General features: G+C 49.4%; 1 protein-coding gene and 1 long non-coding RNA gene across 5 annotated transcripts in view; one reads left to right on the top strand and one right to left on the bottom strand.

Moving 5' to 3' along the window:
• The first annotated feature begins 1,177 nt into the window (after positions 1-1,177).
• Positions 1,178-12,485, top strand: LOC117065588. The gene is made up of 2 exons (XR_004429986.1): positions 1,178-1,224; positions 11,538-12,485. It is a non-coding gene; the product is annotated as an uncharacterized LOC117065588 (long non-coding RNA).
• A 2,458-nt stretch (positions 12,486-14,943) lies between these two features.
• The window catches only part of ARHGEF37 (Rho guanine nucleotide exchange factor 37), an 85,085-nt gene continuing 77,363 nt past the window's right edge, over positions 14,944-22,665 (bottom strand). For 3 of the 4 annotated variants that reach the window (XM_033180536.1, XM_033180537.1, XM_033180538.1), the window contains 3 exons: positions 22,395-22,590; positions 20,699-20,856; positions 16,993-17,673 (listed from right to left, as the gene is read on the bottom strand). In XM_033180536.1, the coding sequence (XP_033036427.1) occupies positions 17,464-17,673; positions 20,699-20,856; positions 22,395-22,590 (564 nt within the window). In that variant the 3' untranslated portion in view covers positions 16,993-17,463. Of the gene's footprint in view, positions 17,674-20,698; positions 20,857-22,394; positions 22,591-22,665 lie in introns of all 4 variants that reach the window. The other variant, XM_033180535.1, reaches the window with a different exon arrangement.

Raw genomic sequence — 22,665 nt, 5'->3', positions numbered from 1 at the left:
GTGTGTTATGTGTGTGGTGTGTGGTGTGTGTGTGTGGTGCGCATGGTGTGTGTGTGGTGTGTGGTGTGTGTGGTGTGTGGTGTGGTGTGTGTGTGTGTGATGTGTGTGTGCGGTGTGTGTGTTGTGTGTTGTGTGTGGTGTGTGGGGTGTGTGCGGTGTGGTGTGTGTGTGTGGCGTAGGTGTGTGGTGTGTGTGGTTTGTGTGTGTGTGTGCATGGTGTGTGGTGTGTGTGTGGTGTGTGGTGTGTGTGGTGTGTGTGGTGTGTGTTGTGTGTGTGGCGTGTGTGTGGCGTGCATGTGTGGTGTGTGTGGTGCAGTGTGTGTGGTGTGTATGGTATGTGTGGTGTGGTGTGTGTGTGGTGTGTGGTGTGGTGTGTGTGTGTGGTGTGGTGTGTGTGTGTGGTGTGTGGTGTGTGTGTGGTGAGTGGTGGGTGTGTGTGGTGTGTGTGTGGTGTGTGTGGTGTGTGTGTGGTGGGTGGTGTGGTGTGTGTGTGGTGTGTGGTGTTGTGTGGTGGTGTGGTGTGTGTGTGGTGTGTGTGTGGTGTGTGGTGTGTGTGGTGTGTGTGTGGTGTGTGTATGGTGTTGTGTGTGGGGGTGTGTGTGTGTGGTGTGTGTGCGCTCAAGTGTGTCTACATCTCTCTCCCTCCACGCTTCCGTCTCTCTGTCACTGTCTCTTCTGCTTGTTCTCTCTCTTTTCTCTCTCCCCTTCTGTTTCTCTGTCTCTTCCCCGCCCTCACTTTTCCCAACCTTTTCCCAGTCTTGGCCTAACCAGAGTTGAAGTGTTTTCACCGGTGGCAGCTCAGAGCCCTTTTAAACCAGGTCTTCCCTTCCTTAATGACTGTGGCTGGCAAGAATGGACCAAGTCAAGATGGCCTCTGGGTTTTTCTGGGGCTCTGGTTCCTTGCTTGGAAAGCAGAGCGTTTCAGCTGCTTGCAAATCCCAGGAGGATGTGAAAATCGGACCACAGTGGCGGAACAGAGCAGAGAGGCCCTGGGTTACTGCACTCAGTTCTCGGGGTTGCAGGGGGCAGGGGGAGGAGAGCGGAAGGGAGGGGAGGTTCTTTCCCATGCTGTTCTTGTGATAGTGAGTAAGTCTCACGAGATCTGACTGTTTTAAAAACGGTAGTTTTTCTGCTCTCTTTTGCCTGCCGCCATCCACGTAAGATGTGGCTTGCTCCTCCTTGCCTTCCGCCATGATTGTGAGGCCTCCCCAGCCATGTGGAACTGTAAGTCCAATTAAACCTCTTTCTTTTGTAAATTGCCCAGTCTCAGGTATGTCATTATCAGCAGCGTGAAAATGGACTAATACAGTGCCCTTGAACACATTCATTCTTCTTGCTAAGCCTCAGTTTCTCCATCTGTAAAATGGGAAGAATAACCTGCACTTCGTCAGGCTGCTGTGAGGATTGAGTCCATGTGTATTAGTCTGTTCTGGTATTGCCATAAAGAAATACTTGAGTCTGGGTTGTTTATTTATTTATGTATTTATTTATTTGTTTATTTTATTTAGTTTTTGAGACTGAGTCTCACTCTGTCACGGCTGGAGTCCAGTGGCATGATCTCAGCTCACTGCAACCTCCGCCTTCCGGGTTCACACCATTCTCCCGCCTCAGCCTCCCAAGTAGCTGGGACTACAGGCACCTGCCACCACACCCAGCTGATTTTTATATTTTTAGTGGAGATGGGATTTCACCATGTTAGCCAAAATGGTCTCGATCTCCTGACCTCATGATCCGCCCACCTCAGCCTCCCAAAGTACTGGAATTAAAGATGTGAGCCACTGCTTCCGGCCAAGACCGGGTAATTTACAAAGAAACGAGGTTTAATTGGCTCATGGTTCTGCAGACTGTACAAGAAGCATAGCGACTTCTGCTTCTGGGGAGGCCTCAGGAAACTTGCAATTATGGCAGAAGGCAAAGGAGAAGCAGGCACATTTTACAGGGTTGGAGCCGGGGGAAGAGAGCAAGGAGGGAGGTACTATGTACTTTTAAACAAACAGATCTCACAAGAACTCACTCACTGTCATAAGGACAGCATCAGGGGATGGTGCTAAGCCATTCATGAGAAACCACCCCAATGATCCAGTCGCCTCCCAGCAGGTCCCACCTCCAGCACTGGAGATTACAATTCAACATGAGATTTGGGCAGAGACGCAGATTCAAACCATATCACTGTGTGTAGGGCATCTGACCTGCAATTACAGTATCATAATGGCCATTTACAGAAGGATCACTTTTATCATAATGACCATTTACAGAAGGATCACTTTTATCTGTGCTTCATTAGACCAGGATCTCAGTGATGCCCAAACAATGCTGATGAAGGGGTGAAACTTCATCAGCATTTTCTGAGAAACTTTTTGAGAAATATAGATTCTCAGATCCATCCATGGAGATCACAATTAAATAGATCTGAGAAAGGTTCTGTGTATTAGCCAGGACTCTTACAGTGGCAAGTAGCAGAAACACCCGTCAGGTAAAACTGGGTGAAGCAAAAAACAAAACAAAAATCAATTTATTGGCTCATGTACCTGAATAAACTAGGGGTATACACTTCAGGCATGGCTGAATCCAGGTGCTCATAACGTGACACCAGATGTGTCTGTCTGCCTCTGTCTTTTTTAGCCTCTCTCTCTCTCTCTTTCTCGATCTCTCTCTCTCGATCTCTCCCTCCCCCCTCTCATCTTTTGTCATGGTTTGCCTCTTTGTTGGCTTCATTCTTAGCCACCAGTTCCAAGATGACAGCCACCGGCCAAAAGCCTAAAGTCTCTGAGAAAAGAGAACCTCTCTTCCTTTACAGCGTTGACAAAATTCTGGGGGCTGCCACTCCAGCCTCTGGACTGATCACTCTGTCTGTGACTGGTCAGGCCTAGGGAAATGCTTGTGCCTGGAGTTTGAAGGGACCAAGCAGGGTCTTCACTCACACCACATGGTTGATGTGTGGAAGCTATCCTTGGGGGAAGAGGAAATAGGTTCTAAGCAGACAAAAATACTACGGGGCTCAGCATCGGCATTCCTCACCAAGTCATGCAGTTAATCCTGATTCCCAGGCAAGGTTGGGAATGACTGCTGGATAGAGCGCTGGTTTTAGGCCTCACTGGGGCTGTAGACTCTCCTTCCTCCTAGGAAATCTTAAACTAGGGAATAAACAAAACAGACTAAAAAAAGGCCCTGTCCTGGTAGAAACAGGGCCTTGGGGGCCTCCTATCATCTCCCAAGTAGCCCTTAAGACACCTCAGGGTCTCCCTGAGCTACCTTTGCAAAGCTCCGACTCTCTGATTGCATTGCTTTCTCAAACCCCTTTGGCTCTGATTCTTCAGCCCTGCTTTTGGTACAACGGGCCAGGGTGAGGCTCAAAGAGCTCACCCAATGCTGTCACCCACTGCAGCCCCCACCAACATCTCAGAAGTCGGTGAGCCAGTGCCAGAGGAGTAAATAGGAACAAAAAGAGCCAGTGGCTGGCTTAGAAGGTGCGTCAGACATGCCACGTCGGATGCTTCTGGCTTTGAAAGCCTATATTGGCCTGAGGCCAAATGACTTCCTGGGCTCTGCAGAGTCACTAGGCCCTGGGGCTGCGTGGGTGGTAATGACCCGTCCGCCTGCCAGTGACGGAGGGGATGGCGACAGTGCTGCATCAGTTGTAGCAGAGGGAGATGCTACAGGGATATGCTGGCTAGGGAGATGTGGCAGAGGATAAAGTCAATTTCACACTTTATTAGTCAGTTCAAGGCCAATTGAGGCCATCCAGAAACTGGGCTGAGGCCCCAACTCTCCCTCCTCCCTTCACCAGCAAGCAAAACCTCTTTCGCCTGAAATTCTTCTTGTCAAAGGAGGAGTATTTCTTTCTACTCAAAACCCCACAGCATTCAAACAAGGAGTTGCAATCCCTTTTATTCTGCAAGAGATGCTGTACTTGAGAGAGGCCTGCAAGCTAGGAATTGGGCAAATGGTGGTGGCGTGTGGAGGTTGAACCATGTTTTTAATTCATTTCTTCATTCCTCCATCATCCATTCAGCATATGTGTCTGGGAGCCTACTACATGCCAGCAAACTGAGCTTGATGCTGAATGTGAATAATTAATAATAATAATGGAATCCTCATTTCTGTACTTGTTCATTTATTCAACAGCTTTTCACTGAGTGCCAACCACGTAGTAGACGTGGTGCCAGGCTCTGGGGATGAAGTGTGAACAAGACAGACATGGACCCTACCCTCATGAAGCTGACTCAGTGGGAGAGACCCTCAAGTGAAACAGTAAAACAGCAACCTCAACAGAGAGGGAGAAGGACCTGAGTAGAAGGCTATACAGAAAGAGCACCTAAACCAAGCAAGGAGGACTTCCTGGAGGAAGTGACATGTCACTGAGATTTGAAGGATAGTTTAGCAGGGGTGAAGGAGAGTGGGGAATATGAAAGAGCACGTGCCAGAGAGAGCAATAGAGAAACTTCAGCTCAGCCAGGGCAGAGAGTTCAAGTGGGGGTTGGAGGAGACTAATAAAGAGAGGTTGGACCATAAAGCCTTGGAAGGAGTGACACAGTGAAATCTGTGCTTCTGAAAGCTGGCCCTGGTGGTGACCTTTCGAACAGGGGAGGCAGGAGGAACTGGCTGGAGATGCATTGAGAGGCTATTGTAGGATAGGAGATGCACACTCATGGACCCCGATGTGGGGCATTCGTTGTCTGTGGGGATGATGAAAAGTGGGTGCTTTGGGGAGGTCTGAGGGATGTCATGCTCTGCTGGGGCTCCCTGTAGTTCAAACAGTTGGGTACAGTGGACAGAGACTAGACAGTCAGATGAAGCTGAGTTCAGAACCTGCTCTGTTCTTAATTCCTGTGTTGCCCTCGGCAAGTCCCTGGGCCTTTGGGCCTCCGTCATAGGATGGGACTCGTTATACCCATCTAGTGAGATGGCAGTGCATTCAAAAGTGTGCACACAAGGCATCTGGAAGGGACATGAAGAGAATGGTAAGCAGTTAAAACTCAGCCTAGGCGGGCAGTAGTGGCTCATGCCTATAATCCCAGCAGAGGCGGGGGCATCTTTTGAGGCCAGAAGTTTGAGACCAGCCTGGGCAGCAAAGTGAGGCTCCTTCTCTACAAAAAATAAAAAATTAGCTGGGTGTGGTGGTGCACCTGTTGTCCTAGCTACTTGGGATGCTGAAGCAGGAGGATCCCTGAGCCCAGGAGTTCGAGGTTGCAGTGAGCTAAGATCATCCCACTGTACTCCAGCCTGGGCAACAGAGTGAAACTCTATCTCACACACACACACACACACACATACACACACACACACGAAGAAAGAAAAAAAGAGAAAACCTCAACCCATGGGAAAACATCTCAGTGCAATCCATCCACTTCTCCACTGCATTAAAGCAAACATAGTCACTGAGCTGGTGTCCTTTCCTTAGGGACTGGGGTTGAGATCTTAGCTCTGGATTTCTCTCTGTGGCCTTTCTGGTCAATTGATGTCATGGGACTTCAGTTTTCTCATCTGTAGAATGGGGATAACAATAACTACATTGACAGGGCTGTTGCAGAGATTGACAAAAATGCCTGTAAGGTGCTTAGCACAATGCCTGGTATGTAGTAGCTATTGAATAAATGATCGTCAGGATTCTCATTAATATTCTCCAGTCTCATCATCACCCATCAAGGTAACCTAAGCACTGGCTTTATGCCAGATCCTGTGCTGGGTGTCAGAGATGAACAGAAGATCATGAAAATACCTGTATTTTTAAATGTTTACTTGATGTAACTGCTGTGGTGTCTCAGTCAGTCTTAGCCTACATATCAATCAACCCTAGGGCATAGCTACTGTTGATATCAGCTCCATTTTATAGAATAGGAAGTTGAGGCTCCAAGAAGTAAAGAACTTTCTCAACATCATGCCAATCTGCCTCTCGAGGGTCTGGGGTCGGCATCCCAATGTCAGCCAGCCTCTCTGCTGAATCGGCTCTACCCAACTGCCACTCAGGACCTCCTTAGTTGCAACTGACAACGATCCCATGTGGCGGTCAAATGCTCTGGCAACTCACTGCGTGGGTTTGAATCCAAGCTCTGCTGCCTAGCATCTCTGTAACCTTGGGCATGTTATTTCAAGAACTGTTCCTCAGTTCTTTCTCTGCAGAGGGAATCACACGGGATCGTTGTGAGGGGACAGCATAAAGGAGGCAGTCATCCGAAGCACCTGGCCCCAGCCTGGCATGCACAAAAGTTCAAGAGATGTTGGCTATTACTCTTAAGCAAAAGGGGAGTCTATCGGTGCCTGTAAACAAACTACAGAAAAAGCAGCGGGGAGTTGAGCTTGGGTCACTGAACTATGGGACTTGCACACTACCAGAAGGGTCTGTTGGTGTCTCTGTGCCTCTCTCTCTTGGTCTTTCTCTGCCTCTCACAATTTCTCTCTCTGTCTCTCTGACCCTGTCTTATTCTATTACTCTTTCTTGTTTTTCTCTGTTTCTGTCCCTCATTCTCTCTCAGCATCAGTTTTACTCAATCCCGCTCATTCTCTATGCTGTCTCCTTCTCTCTCTCTCTGACACTCTGTCTTCCTTGTGTCCTCTCTGTCTCTCTCCACTAAGGTATTTTCTCTCTTCTCTCCTCTTCACATGCCAGCTTCATTGTCTTGGGCCCATGTCCCCAAGATGTGAGACCGCGGGCCTCAAGTAGAGTTGCCAGATAAAATGCCGGGCAACTAGTAAAATGTGAATTTCAGACAAACAGTGAATAATTTTTTAGTATAAGTATGGTCCCAAAATGTTGCATTGACTAAGAAGGATACAGACCCTGCCTTTGAGGAGCTTATTTTCTCGTGAGTGAGTCAGACAATAAACAAATACACAAACAAGAAAACAAGGAGTGATCTGTTCTGTAACGAAAACAAGGATCATGCACGGTGGCTCACACCTATAATCCCAGCACTTTGGGAGGCCAAGGTGAGCAGACTGCTTGAGCCCAGGAGCTTGAGACCAGCTTGGCCAATACGATGAAACCCCATCTCTACAAAAAATACAAAAATTAGCTGGGCATGGTGGTACAGCTGTTTGGGAGGCTGAGGTGGGAGAATCACTTAAGCCCAGAAGGCAGAGGTTGCAGTGAACTGAAATTGCACCACTGCACTCCAGCCTGGGTGAGAGAGCGAAGCCCTGTCTCAAAAAAAAAGAAAGGTTTTATTTTAATAAAAAAAGAAAGTAAGACAGTGTGATGCAACAGTGAGTGGTGAGGAGTGAAATGGGGAGGGCTGGAGGCCACTAGATTGAGTGGTCAGCAAAGGTGTCACGCAGGAGCTGACATTGACGCTGAGACCTTCATGGCAAGGAAAACTGGCCACGGGCAGATCTAGCGGAAGAGCATTCCAGGGAAGGGAATAGGCAGAGGCAGTGCAGTGCAAAGGCCCAGAGTCAGGGATAAGCTTAGTTAAGAATCACTGAGAAATAGCAAGTGTGGCCCTCATATGGTGACCAAGGGGAGGGTTGTGCAAGGTGAGTGGGACAGTTAGGGCCTCTTAGTTCAGAGTAAGGAGTTAGGGTTTTGGTACAGTTTTCAGCAGAGAACTGACATTCTCCAATTTCCTGTTTTGAAGAATCACTTTGCTACTCTATGGAGAGTGGGTTGTGGGTAAAGGCCGAAGTGGGAGCAGAGACCGTCAGGAGTCCAGACTAGAGATGATAGGTGAAGTGGTGGAGAGGGTGGAGGTGGAGCAGAAGTGGACCAATTTCAGATAGGGTTAGGAGGGAAAATGAAAGGATTGAATGTAAAGGGCTGAGAGGAAGAGAGGAATCAGGGATGAGGCCCATGTTTCTGGCGGGAACAATTGTGTGTGACCCCAAAGCCTCTCTTCCCATAGTCTTTCCCTCTAAGTAAATTGTAGGTTAGGTGTTTGCAAGCTGCAAGTTGCAGGGCAGGTGTTTGTTGTTGATGTCGTACCTTACAGGGGGCTAAAGAAATGTGACTGAAATTTGGGGGAGGATTATATAATTTAAACTTCATATCCAGTTTTATTAAAAATAATGTATTACATGCATATTGTTATCCATTAAGAAAAACAAAAAAGAAAAATCATACCCACAGCATAAACCACAGAAAGTAAGTCTGGACAAAGTGCTTTTGGCTGGTAGCTGTGATTCTCAAGGTGGAGGTGGGGGCACATTGCTCCTAAGGGGAATTCCACACCCTGGAATCTCTGGTGTGGGAGGTGGGATAGAGGGGTGTAAAAAGAAGGGGATGAATGTTGAGATTTTTCCAATTGTGTGTGTGTGTGTGTGTGTGTGTGCGCATGAATGTGTTTGTATTTTTTTTCTCACTCTGTCACCCAAACTGGAGTGCAGTGGTGAGATCTGAGCTCACTGCAGCCTCAGCAGGCTCAAGTGATTCTCCCGCCTCAGCCTCCCGAGTAACTGTTACCACAGGCATGCACCACCATGCCCAGCTAATTTTTGTATTTTTTTGTAGAGACGGGGTTTCACCATGTTGCCCAGGCTGGTCTCGAACTCCTGGACTCAAGCAATCCTCCTGCCTCGGCCTCTCAAAGTGCTGAGACTTTAGGTCTGAACCATCACACCTGGTCTGTGTTTGTATTTTTATTTTATGGTTGCTCTTCTGACTCATGACATTTTTTGGGAGCAGGGAGGATAAAAAATGGAAATAAAAGCATTTAGAAAGTTGATTTAAAAATTACAAAACAAAAAAGTAGGGGGAAGTCGCACTCTCACACGCCGGCCAATCAAGTAGGTCGGCTGCAACGGCACCATGGCAGACCAGGGAGGCGCCAGGAGACTGCAGTAACTCAAGATGGCCGACCGGTCGCCAGAGAGCATTTGAGGACACGGTCACAGTTACGTTCCCAGGGGAACAACCTTTGGCCTCTTAAGACATCTACTTGCTTTCAGTTTTGAAAGAACTCACGCAGCCATGGGGTATTTTTCAGAATTCCCGACGGTGAAGGGTCAGAGCCATGGGCATGAGGGAGAAAGCTGAAGGCACAGCGGGTGTGAGCGTGGGGCTGCTGCCTGCAACACTTGGAAGAAATACCGGGAAGGGGGTGGGAGGGATCAAAACTGGCTTGTGTGGCCAAGGATCAATTTGTTATTAAGCACTTTTATGTGCCAGATAGAGTGCCAAAGTCTCCCATGATATATCCTGTGTCAACATCCCTACAACTCTGTAGCAGGACTCTTTCCTGATTTGCCCACATGGAGGAAAGTGAGGTTTCAGAGAGATTAAGCAACTCGTTTGAAAGAGGCCACACAGCTGGTAAATGTGCGGACAGGATTTGAACGAGAGCATTTTGCATGGGAAGTCTGGCCTTCTGTATACTACCACCACCTCTTCATCCTGAGACCCTCTCCCAAGTCTGGCCCCACATGGCTCCCTAAGACCATCCTGTCTTTAAATGAGAGAGTTTTAAGCAGCTCTAGAGCAGCCACCAGAGCCCAGTACGAAGTCCCCTGCACTGACAGTCATCCTCTAACCCTGTGCCCAGTTCTCAATGCTGCCTCCTGCTGTGATCTCTGTATCTTTCATCGGCCTGATCTGTCCTTCCCCAGAGCTTAGTGGTTGAACCTCAACCAAAGATTGAAACCCTGCTGCCCGCAGTCTGACCTGGCTCTGACCTCTGACCTGCCTGGACACTAGGAGATGCCCATTCCCAAGTGTCCCACAACGGCTCCAACTGCCTGCTGGACACCTGCTGCCTCCCCTGCATCTCTGGGGAGTGTGTCCCAGGATCACCATGCCCTCCCAACTCCTGGGATCCTTCACCTGACTCGGCCCTCTTCTAGCTGGATCTGTGTCCCCAGCTCCAGCCCTGCCCCAGGGGAGAGGCCTGGGACTCCATCCGGACCACGAGTCTCATGACAGCCCAACAGCGTGAGGCCCATGGCAGCTGGCTGCTGTTGAGATTAGTGTTTGGTCTTTCAGCTTGCAGCTCTTGAGAGCTTCCCATGTGCCAGGCATTGAATTAGTCCTGTCAAGTGGATTCCCTCGTTTAACCTCAAACAGCACTGTGAGTAGTGAATAGAGGCTGCAGTTACTGCTATTAATGTGCTGCTCTATTCCCACGCCAGAGGCTCTACTGATGTGCCCAGGAGCCCTGAGACCCCAAGACCAGCCGGCCTCTGCCCTGGCCAGAAGCCCCATCCCACTTCCCATCTCCCAAACCTGGGGCTCACTGCCCCTTCTGAGTTGAGGCCAGACACATGCTGCTGAGGCATCATGACTGGAAAACTGTGTTTCCTCCTCCCCTCCCCCAGGGCTGTAGGGCCTGGCCCTTCCCCAAAGCCTGGCTCTGCACTGACACAGTGCCTTTGGATTTCCTCTGTGTTTGTCTGCTCTGGGCTTGGCAGTAATGGTCTCAGCCAGCCAAGACTGGGGAAGCTCAGCAGACTACCACAGCCACTGATCCTGGAGCATGACCAGCTCAGCTCTTCTGGGACCGAAGACATTCCAAGAGCTCCATGTAGGAAGGTCTGACAGCCCCCTGAACCAGGGAAGGTGCAGACAGACCTAGAGATGGCTGCCATTGTTCCCCAAGGGCTGGGCTGCCTGAGGGACCAGGTGCCAGGGAGGTACCAGGGATCCCATAGCCCCAAGACTCAGCCCTTCCCTAAAGCCCTGGTTCCTGAGTGGTATTTTGCTGTCCAGTCAGAAAGCAGAAACCACTCTATGCATTGGAACAGAAGGAATTTGGGCTGAGTGCGGTGGCTAACACCTGTAATCCTAGCACTTTGGGAGGCCTAGGTGGTTGGATCACCTGAGGTCAGGAATTCGAGACCAACCTGGCCAACATGGCAAAACTCTGTCTCTACTGAAAATAAAAAAATTAGCCTGGAGTGGCAGTGGGCGCCTGTAATCCCAGCTACTCAGGAGGCTGAGGCAGGAGAATTGCTCGAACCTAGGAGCTGGAGGTTGCAGTAAGCCAAGATCAAGCCACTGCACTCCAGCCTGGGTGATAGAGCGAGACTCCATCTAAAAAATTTTAAAAAAGAACAAAAGGAATTCATTATAGGGAGTAGGTTACACAGGTGAAAGATCTGAAAAGCACTCCAGAGATGAACAGTAGCAAAAAGATATTACAACCCCTCCACTGGAGGGATGCAGGAAAGATCCTAGTGTCTAGGATCTGGTGTCACCAGACAGAAACTGGAAGCACAGCCAGGCCTGTCTGATGGGACCTGGGACTACGAGGGAGGGGCTGTCCAGTGGGAGCTGGGACCACGGAAGAGACCGGCCACTGGCAGAGATGCTACCTGAAGCAGAGAGGGGGGAAACTGCGGCATTTCTCCCACCTGCCAGTGCCTCCCATGGGCCAAACCTACCAGGCAGCCAGAGGGGAGGGGAGCCGGGGAAATGGAGTTCCCTGAAGCACAGAGCAGAGCAAGGCAGGGAACAAACATGATGGTAAGCAAGCCAACAACCCACCTCTGGAGACAGGAGCTGCTCAGGATGGGAGGGCACCACTCCTGGGTTTCCCCCGGCCCAGCCTGCCTAAGGGTCAGGGCTGTCCCAAACTGGCAGCCACTGCTTACAACTCAGTTTCCACTCACAGGCCCTGAGGATATCCAGACCCTGGAGGACCAATGACAGGCAGACAGGCCCAAGATGGGGAACCCAGAAGCACCCTGAGATGTCCTGCCTGAGACCTCCAGGATTAACTGAACACCAGCAGCTAGTGCTCCTAAGCCCAGCCATAAGTGACAGTCTATGAGGACAAACCAGGGACAAACCTGGTCCCCACTTCTTTTCAACTGGAGCCTCCAGCAGACTCTTGCTGGAGTCTGCCTCAAAGCTGCTGCATCCCCTGGAAACACCTGAAAGGATGCTCCTGGCTGCAAAGTGCCCTGAGCCTACGACCAGAGGAAGTGCTCCATCAGTATCCCGTGTGCCTGCTTAATGCCTGATTACCTGCCCGGCTTGTCCTTGTGCAGACGCAGTGGATGCCAGAATACCCTATGGCTGGAGAGAGGCGGGGACACCCTGGGGTGCTTGTGCCCACGAGCACTACCCCAGCCTGGCAGCACCAGGGATGGCAGAGGAAGGAAAGCCCCAGGAATGCCTGTGGGGTGTGACGGCAGCCTCTGAGTGAAGAGCTGTGCTCAACCCCAGCTAAGCCCTCAGGACCCAGGATAAGGGGCCTTCTTCTACATAGGTGAGTGGGCTCATCAGCATCCCACATAGAGGGAGGCAGACAAGCCCTGCAAATCTTCCTCTAAACTTCATGCATCTCCTCGGAAGTCCCTATAATAATGACAAGTAAGTTTATTGAGCACTAATGAGCTGGGTGCTTGGCTAAGGGGTTTATGTCAGCATCTCATTTAATTCTCCAAAGAACCTTGTATGCTAAGTATTATGGGGAGCCTGTCTAGTGGGTCAGAAACTATGACCAACAATAAAACTTTGAAGACAATAACAACGATAATAACATTAACAAAGGAAATGATGTTTCCTGGAAATCTAAGGAAGGGAAATTAATGTCTGATGAAGGGATGATTAAAGTGAGGACACAGAAAGGGATTTCAAAGGAAATACAAAGATGTGAAAGTCATTCTTCAGAGAAGATCTCCACCAAGAACACTCAACCCACATTCAGGCAGAATATGCAAGGAGGCAAACTGTTGTGGACCACATGATCTCCACATGGAAGATGTCACATGAAAAAATAAAAACAGGCCGAGCGCAGTGGCTCACGCCTGTATTCCCAGCACTTTGTGAGGCCGAAGCGAGTGGATCACCTGAGGTCAGGAGTTTGAGACCAGCCTGGCTAACATGATGAAACCCCATCTCTGCTAAAAATACAAAATTAGCCAGGTGTGGTGGCACACGTCTGCAATCCCAGCTACTCGGGAGGCTGAGACAGGAGAATTGCTTGAACTGGGAGATGGAGGCTGCAGTGAGCCAAGATCGTGCCACTGCACTGCAGCCTGAATAAGACAGAGTGAGACTCTGTCTCTAATAATAATAATAATAATAATAATAATAATAACAAACAAACAAACAAAAACTCTGGTTCCTGGCGGCTTCTCTTGAAATATCAGAATGGTACCACAGCGCCCTCCTTGTGATGTGGGAACAGTTGGTTGGAGCCAAGAAGCTATAGCTCTTTAGACCGAGTGTGGATGCTCTGGTCAACACAGCCCCTATCATCCCCTAATACCTTTTACTTGGCCCTTCCTCTCATCTCCACTAACTGCCTGGCACCATGGGCATTTCAGATTGGTCCCAAAGGCGCTTCCCAGCCGTCCCTTAGCTGATCAGAAAAGCCCTGCTGCCACCTGGTGGTCCTAGTTTTCTCTTGTGTCATCGATGCATGTCGGTGATATTCCTCATATATCTACCACCAGACACACTGATTGTCTCTCATTTAATCCTTTTACCAACCCTGAGACAACAGGAATTATTGTATCCATTTTACAGATGAGAAAACAGAAAAGGTAAGTTGGGAAATTATAGGTAAGAAAAAAACAAATGAGCAAGGTTAAGTGAATAAATCGTTCAGGATCCCAGCTTCCATGATATTGCCAGGAGCGGAATCCGGCTCTTTCCTTCGCCCCAGCCCGGGGTATTTTAGGCTCTTTTCTGCCACAAGAGGCCTTAAAATGACTCTTTCATGTTAGAAGTTAAGTCCTGGTGGAGGGGGCCAGGGATCCCTTGAGACGGGCCAGAACTCTGCAGTGAGTACTTTTGAGTCTGAGTGGAGAGGACAGAGCAGCCTGGGAGCCATTAGCAGATGTCTTCATACATAGAAACCACTGTCCATCCATAGTCAAGGCATTTGCTGCTTGCCTATGGCCAAGTAGGTCTTGGACTTGGACTAAGATTTTTTTCTTTTTCTTACTTTTTTTTTTTTTTTTTTTTGAGACAGAGTCTCGCTCTGTCCCCCAGGCTGGAGTGCAGTGGCACGATCTTGGCTCACTGCAAGCTCCGCTTCCAGGGTTCATGCCTCAGCCTCCTGAGTAGCTGGGACTACAGGTGCCCGCCACCACGCCCGGCTAATTTTTTGTGTTTTTAGTAGAGACAGGGTTTCACCGTGTTAGCCAGGATGGTCTCAATCTCTTGACCTTGTGATCCACCCGCCTCGGCCTCCCAAAGTGCTGGGATTACAGCCTCAAGGAGCATGCAGTTGCCTGTGGGCACAAAGGCACACAGCCAGAGCTTAGTGATCTTCCCAAAGTACAACCTAAGCACATCACTCCTCTGCTTCAAACCCTTTCATGCCTCCCCTACTGCCCCCAGAATAAAATCCAAGGCTCCTTGCCATGTTTGCTGCGCCTCTGGGCCTCCAAATGTGCTCTGTCTGCCATCTTCACCTAACCACCCACTGGGCCTCAGCTTGGATTTCACCTCTTCCAGGAAGCCTTCCTTGGCCGCCAAGTCTGAGTCAGAGGCAGGCCCCTTCCCTGGCTTGTGTGGCACCTGCCATTACTTCATCCTGACACTTACACAGCGTTTAATTGATGGTTGCCTCATCTGCCTCCCTTAGAGACTGGGATCTGGAAGACAGGACCTCATCTGTCTAATTTATTTCTGTATCCCCCAGCAGCTCAGGCCAGCTCCCTGAGGCATGAAGGGTGTCCATTAAATGGATACTTGAGCAAACAAGATGTCATTTTTATATACAGCAAGTGTCTAGCAAACAAATGGCACAGCAGGGTATCTGGCTACCCAGTGGTTAGAGTCACACAAATTCCAGAGACTTTCCATCTTTGAAGTCCTTTATTCCCGGCAGTTCACATCAGTTACTCGTTGAGCTGGTGCTCGTCATATTAACCAAGCATTCATTCATCTTTCTTTTGATATTGTAATCTTGTCCTCATGTCCACAACTGAATTGGGGCCTGAGGGGTTTAAGAGTTCTCACTCCATCATGGGAGGCAAGGGGTACCCTTGTGAATCAGACTTCAACTCCTGGAAGTCTTGTTCAGTTCATAGGCAAATATCTTTGCAAGTTTAGTATGTGACAGCCCAGCAGTGAAATAAATAAGACACAGTGCCGTGGTTCTAGGCATTTGGAGAGGGAAAAGGCATATTACACAGATTCCCCTGGAGAAAATACAGGCCATTCTCATCTTCTCAATATGCATTTTCCCACTCTTCAGTGACTTTTAATCTTATCCCCTGGTCTATGAGAAACCATAACCCACATGCTACTGAATGCATTTTTATTTTCCCTTCATGACATAGACTTGGTTGCAAGTATATTTTATTTTCCTCCCTTTTGCCTACAAGACATCCAATTTTGTTCAGGTCCCTTTTAATGGCACTTAATAAATATACATTCTGAGACCTGACAGAACAGGCTGTCCCCTTTCATACTGCCTTTAAAGCGCCTGTTTGAACTAGCTAGTGCAGAGCTCAGTTGGGGCACATCCTAGCTTACAGCTCATGGCCATCTCTGGTCCCAGGTCTATCTGTCCAATACTTTGTGTCTAGGGTAGAGGTCCTTAAGCCTGGCTGCACATTAGAAGCACCTGGGAAGTTTTCTGAATTCCTGAGGCCCAACCACACCCTAAAACCAATTTCATCAGAACCTCTGGGTGGGAGGGAGCATGGATTCTGCCAGTTGAAACCTGCCATGGTAACTTCAGTGAGCAGCTACATTGAGAACCTCTGAGCTACAATTCTAGCACACAGTAGGCCCTTGGTAGGTAGCTCTGGAACCCACGAGTGGGTTTCCTATTGCATTATCTGTTCCCCTATGCTTTTTATTTTTATCAGAAATCTGAGCAGGAAAGAACAGGGAGAATGAGTCAAGAGCATCCTCTAAAGTGAATTCGCTGTTGAGAAAGGAACTGTAGGGGCTGCATTTCTCTTGTATCATGCAGTCTTCATGCTTTAACAGGTCCAGAGGAGGCAAGTTATAGACTGTCTGACACAGACATGTATATATTTCTTAAAAGCCCTTCAAAAACCAGAGCTCACTGCTTAGGCACTATGGTTATAACATAGACACGTTCTTGGAAATATATCTAAACTACCTCCTGTTTGACACACATTCTATCTTGGGTTGGTTACAAACTTTGTCAGTTGTATAAGATCACACTTGGTCACCTTTTCCCATCTCTGTGAATCTTGCAGTTTATCTTTGCCCAGAGCAATAGCCTAGATATGACAACCCCAAGCAGTGACTGCACTGTAGCCAACATTGCCCCAGCGGGTCAGTCCTCCTTGAACAGGAACTGTTTTTGAGAAGCTCCAATTTCCAGGTTCTAGAATGGAGTGGCTCACTTACCAAGTTGAAGAGGCTGGCTACGTAGAATGCAGTACTGAGAAGGCCCCCAAGCTAGATCCCGGGTTATAGGAAAGAAAGCCATACTGATGAACAAGGTTTGCTGCCACGGGCATGGGCATGAGGGAGGGCTGCCAGGTGGGGGCCACCCTGAGATCACTGCTGCCATTTACATTTGTATCACACTTCACAGTTTACAGGGAGCTCTGCATGCTTAGTCTCATGTCATTCTCAGCACAACCCTGTGAGTTAGGTCTTTCTGGATGGAACACTGAAGTTGTGTCCTACATCTAAGGTCCCACAGGCAATTGCATCACATCCACGGCTGCCTCCAGGACTTCCGGGGCCACCCAAAACCACCGGGGGTTCCCCCTGGCTCCCCTGCTATCCAGAAACAGGAAAGCAAGCCATTCCCTAACCTCCCCATGCACCAGGACTTATCACCACCTTCCCAGAGTTTCCTCTACGATTTGCATACTCCTTTGTTCCCTAGTCCAGAGAACACAGCAGCAGCTGTTCACCTGCTGCCAACAGCCTCACACACCCCACCTAACACAGCGTCAAAATCCCCTCTTCCCTGGAACAGCCTCTGAATTTGCCTACACACATTCCAGAACTGTGACTTCATCAGACCCACTCCCAGGACCAGTCAAGAGTCTTGGGAACCTCTCTGCCACACCGATGAATCCACGGCTTCCCCACTTGAGAGGGCTCCCAGTGGGTCACTGCCCAAGATCAACTCAGCTTCCAGCATAGAGAAATAAAAGCTGACTCGTTGGTTATGATGTCTCCTGATACCATGTGTAGGAAATGAACTGTCTGACCAGGCAGTTCTGGACTCCTCCAGAACCCGCTTCCTGCAACCACACAGCACGCAGGTAACATTCTCCTGTGTGGCCCATGCCCACAGGCAGGCCTGGATGGAGGCACAGCTAAGACAGGCCATAAGCTATGGAGAGTCCTGGCCAATCAGCTGTGACCTGCTGTCCAAGTGCATTGTGACCCCAGGTCGGAATGAATTCTTTATGCAGACATAATGAGCAGTCCTGGCTGGAGCCTCCTGTGCCCCCGCCACACCAAGCACTCTGCGAGGCCCGCCCACGTCTTCTGGTTGCCTCCTGAGTGTGCTTCCCCCACCCTGGCCTGGTCTTCCCTTCCACCTCCACCTTTCCTTTGCTTCTTTTCCCTCCAGAGTCAGAGCCTCTAAGCCTCTCCCATCACTTGGCAAGGTGGGCTCCTCGGAGGGTACCCTAAGAGGGCAGACTCCAGCCCCACAAAACTGGGCTTGGGGCCCTGGCCAGGAAGCCAGAAGGCACATAACCCCTCTGTTCATTCACTTCCACCAGGCTCCACTCTGGGTTCCCCTTCTTGTCCTGGGCCTCCAGGATGGTCACGGGCTGGCCTGCCTGCAGACTCACTTCATGGCTGCTTCTGGCCACAAAAGGGTACACGGCTATGACCTGAAACACATGGGGAGTGACACAGAAATGGTCAGGGTGAGAAGGTGGACACACTCAATCCAGACAGGCTGCTTATCCTGTTCCCAGCCACCTGGCTCTCATCCCCATTGCTGGATGCTCATCACCTCCCAAGTACATCTTTTGTGCTAAAGGCAATGACTGCATCTGCTAGTACCACAGCCCATACTATGTGACTGGCACTGTCCTGGCACTCTATTGGGCTTGGGTTTTCACGATAATTCTATCATTCTATTTGCTCCATTTTTCAGATAAGAAAAATGAGGATCAGAGAAGTCAAGGAACTTACTCAAAATTGCCCAGCAGTGAATCTAGGCCTATCTGACCTCCAAACAGATTTTTGATCCACTGTTGCCACATCACTGAGCAGACTCAGCACCCTCTCCCTCTCCAGATCTAACGGTTTGAGCTGCCCAGGCCAGTTTGCCAGCTGAAAGTGGAGACAAGGATTTGGATAACTTGTTTACTTTTTACAGAAAAGTATAGAACTGGGCCAAGTGCGGTGGCTCACGTCTGTAATCCCAGCACTTTGGGAGTCAGAGGGGGGCGGATGACCTGAGATCAGGAGTTTGAGACCAACCTGGCCAACATGGTGAAACCCTGTCTCTACTACAAATACAAAAATCAGCCGGGCATGGTGGCACACACCTGTAATCCCAGCTACTCAGGAGGCTGAGGTGGGAGGATTGCTTGAACCCGGGAAGTTGAGGCTGCAGTAAGCCCAGATCATGCCACTGTACTCCAGCCCGGGCCACAGAGCCAGACCCTAACTCAAAAAAATTTAAAAAAAGGAAGAAGAAGAAGAAAGAGAAAAAGAAAGAAAGAAAGAAAGAAAGAAGAAAGAGAAAGAAAGAAAGAAAGAAAGAAAGAAGAAAGAAAGAGAAAGAGAGAGAAAGAGAGAAATTGAACTAGAGAAAACAGCTGGCGAGGATGGCATTTATTAGGCTAATATTTAACCTCTCTGAGCCTGTTTTACCATCTGCAAAATGGAGGGAATGGTCCCATCCCCTTCAGGTAATTGAGAGAATTTCATGAAGGAATATATGTATAGGGCTTTATGCAGGCTGCTTCGGTTTTTTTTTGTTTGTTTGTTTTTTGTTTTCACAATTATTGTTATTACTGATGGTCAGGCCTCAGGAACATTAAGCACCATGGAAGGGCTGGGATGATAAGTCCCATAAAATCCCAGAGGAAGCAGTTGATATGCTTGTGTAGATAGACAGCTGAGCTCACCCAAATGAGCCCCTGGATGGGGATTCCCTGAGACACCACCCACATTGACTGGAGCTGGGCGGCAGGGGCAACCTCATTCCTTTCCCCAGAGTCACTGGGGCAGAAGCTGAGCTGGGTAGTCAGGCCCTCCAGTGGGGCTCTGGTGGGTCCTTTGTAGCCCCTGGTGCTTTACTTCTGGCTACTGCTGGAGGATGCTGGTCTGACAGCCTTCCCGGTGTGTGGCACAAGCTCTAGAGCAGAGGGTCCCCAGACACCAATGCAGCACTCACAGCCTGCTGCAGGCTCCTCCAGCCACCCTGGCCCAAGGCATCCGAGTCTGTCCAGACCCTTTCTGTAGCTCCTGCTTCCTCTGCGGTGCACCCCCCACCACCCTCAACTGCCAATCACTGTGAGAGCAGCCACCATTGAGGGAGGTTCACAATACACGCAGCCCAGCTTTACTGTCTCATCCCATCCTTCCAACATCCCACTGAACTTCTTCCCCGCTCATGGACTCCATCCCTGCAAAGCCAAATCGTTTAATGGCTTCCAAACACTTTATTTTTCAGATATAATTCGCATTCTATAATACCCTTTTAAAGTGTACAATTCAGAGGTGTTTAGTATATTTACAGATACATGCAACTATCCCCACTATCTAATTTCAGAACATTTTCATCACCCCCAAAAAGAAATCTCACACCAGTTAGCAGTCCCCGTTCCCCACCTCCCACCCCCAGCTCCTGCCAAACATTCATTCAGCTTCTATCTCTATGGATTTGCCCATTCTGGACAACCACATAATGGAATCCTATGTGGCCTTTTGCATCTGACTTTGTTCACTTGGCAGCATGTGTTCAAGGCTTGTCTGTGCTGCAGCACGTACTGGTGCTTCATTCCTCTCTATGGCTGAATAATATTCCATTGTACAAAGAGCTCGCGTTGTGTTTATCCACTGATGTTGATGGGCCTGTGGGTTGTTTCTACTTTTTGGCTGCAATGAATAATGCCACCATGAACATGCATACACATGCTGCCCATTGCTCTTCAGAGAAAGACTGAGACTGACACCCTCGCCAAGGCCACAAGGCCCTGCTGGCCTGTCCCTGCCCACCTCTCCAGCAGGATGACATCCCAGTCTGTCCCCTTTCTTCTCCGGCCCCACGGGCTTCATTTGGTTCCTCATGCACCTCCTACCCTCTCCTGTCACCGGGCCTTTTCTGCTGAGCTCTCTCCGTCTGCACCCCAGTACACCCTCTTTATCCAATTAATTCCCTTTCTCCCTTCCTGTTTGAGAAAAAGCACCATTCTTCTTAGCAAAACCTTTCCTGGACCTCTTTACACCTAGGGCTCTGGTACTTCTCTCTACTATTAACTTTAACTTCAGTTAGTCATGCAATTATTTTATTAATCACTGTTTCCCCTACTCTCAGATTAGAAGTTTGAGGGAAGCATAGACCATGATTTCATCTTGCTCCTCATTGTATCTCTCATCTAGTACAGTGCCTGGCAAATATTGAATGCAGGAATGAATGAATGAATGAATCTCACTTGCCCTGCTAATGGGGAATGAGGAGTTAGTTCTCTGTGGTTGCTGTGGTAGGGGCTGGAGGCCCCTTTCTTCAGGTCCCACTCCTGGCTGGGACACTGGTATGGCCACTGATCAAGGCCTTGGTCTCACAGAGTGGCAGCTCCACCAGATAGGAGGGGCATAGACTTTGAGAGAGAAGGAAAATCCAAGCCACAGTCCAGATGGCCAAGGGGAGAGAAGCCCCTAGCCCTCTCCCATACTCACCTGGTTCACCGTGGGAATAGAGGGCGCTGGAGCTGGGCTGGGCTCCGGTGTTAGACATCGGGGATCTTTGTTCAGCCCCACCTGCCTTCTGAGCTCCTCTGCACTGGGGACCACATGGTACAGTTGCAGTTTCCCAGCTGGCACATACCCACGATGTCCTAGGGAGCATGCAGAAGGTTAGCGGACTGCAGGCCACCTTCCCATCTCTTTAATGGGGAAGAAAATCAATGGATGTAAATGTCTCCAACACAGCTTCTCAACACCCAAGAGAACCTGAAAAGGTCATCTAGGAACCCTGAACCCCCCTGCCCCACACTCACTGTTTCTGGTTTCTGCTTACACACCCCAGTGATGGGGGGCTCGTTCCCTACTGGACAGCCCACTCCATTTGATCAACTATGATAAAGATTAAAATTTTGTCCCTGGACTGGCATGAAAACTGCTCTCCTGATGAGCCGCCAGCTCCCATGCGCCTCTGGTGTCTGCCCAGAGCAAGAGCTGCTTCCTCTCCCCAGGACTGCCTTTCCCAGGAGGCAGACTGCCTTTCTTCTCTCCATGTGACCTCAGTTCCTTCGTGTGTAGCAACTAGTCCAGTGCTGTTCTGATTGATGTCGTTATGAATGGCTATCACTTCCTGAGGGCGTGCCAAACTACAGAGCCAGCATTTGATTACATAGTCTTCACATCAACTCTTTTGAGAGCAGCCAGTAATATCATCTCCATTTTACATTGAACCAGGCAAGCTCAGACAGGCTGCACGACTTCCCTGAGATCACACGGTCAGCAAAGTGGTGGAGCTGGAATCCAAATCCAGTCCTCTTGGCCTCGGGGGCCTTGCTTAATACCCGTTCTATTGTTCCCACCTTAAGTCATGGAAGTGCTGTTTCATGATTTCTGTCTGATTTGTACTTCTTTCTTAATTTTTTAATTGATTCGCTTTTTAAAACTTCATCTTGTACTATATAATAATATGATTATAATCATAGAATTATGGACTACTTATCTTTTTTCTAATACACATTAAAATGCTTCAGTAACAATTTTAATACACTGTCTGAAGGGGAAAAAACTGTCTGTGGATCCCCTGACAATAATCTCATGCACCCCTCATCTTGCGGGTCACACACCCCTCTTCGGAAGATGCTCTCCTGGGCCCTCTCACCTGGATTCATGGTGCCACTTCCCTCCAGCCCAGTTCCCAGTTGCAGTGGGGCACCCAGACCTCAGCAGCACTCCCCGAGGCCATGACCAGTACTGAGTGCGCAGGATGACCGCTCCCCTCATTCTGCACATCAGACTTCCGGCAGTGCAGCCAGGGTCCGAGCATTCTACCTCTGTGCCCATTTCCATCTTTCAGGGTGGTCCTGGAGTTCTCTCCATATAGCCCTGTTGACCCCAGTTGTCTGCAAGGTCCTCCAGGCAGGGCCTTGTCTCATAAGCTCAGCACCCAGCACACCATAGGTGCTTCATGATAGACTCTGCAATGAATGCCTGAATTTCTCTTGTTGGCTTTTCATGCCCCACGGAGTCACTCGAAGCTAACTGTGCCCTGAGCCCTGTGTGTATCACTTGTGCCTACTCCCATCCTGGAATGCACAGCCAGACTTTGGCCCACAAGAGTGCCCGAGTCTCTGCACTGGCTTCTGTGGGGTGGTTTTCCCAGAAGGAGAAGAAAGGCTCACAAAGGCCCACGTACCCCCGGTGTCCACCAGCCAGCGGCTGCTGTTGCCTTTGGTGTCCTTGTTTTGAAGGAGGGCCACAATTTGGCCCCGAGGCAGAGTCAGGTCCAGAGTCCCAGTCCCACTGATGTTGCTTGTCACCTGGTACAGCTTCCCGGGGCCATACCTGCTCAGGAGAGCCTGCACCTGGCGTTCAGACCCTGGAAGGAGCGGCTGGGAGAGGAGGAGCAGAGACAGACACAAGTTCTTGAATAAACCTGTCAAAGCTGGCACCAACATTTGCTCACA

This window comes from Trachypithecus francoisi, unplaced genomic scaffold, assembly GCF_009764315.1.
Source record: "Trachypithecus francoisi isolate TF-2019V2 unplaced genomic scaffold, Tfra_2.0 Lachesis_group2, whole genome shotgun sequence".
Lineage (NCBI taxonomy): Eukaryota > Metazoa > Chordata > Mammalia > Primates > Cercopithecidae > Trachypithecus > Trachypithecus francoisi.
The sequence above is the reverse complement of the archived record's forward strand: the minus strand, read 5'-3'. Positions and strand labels throughout refer to the sequence as shown.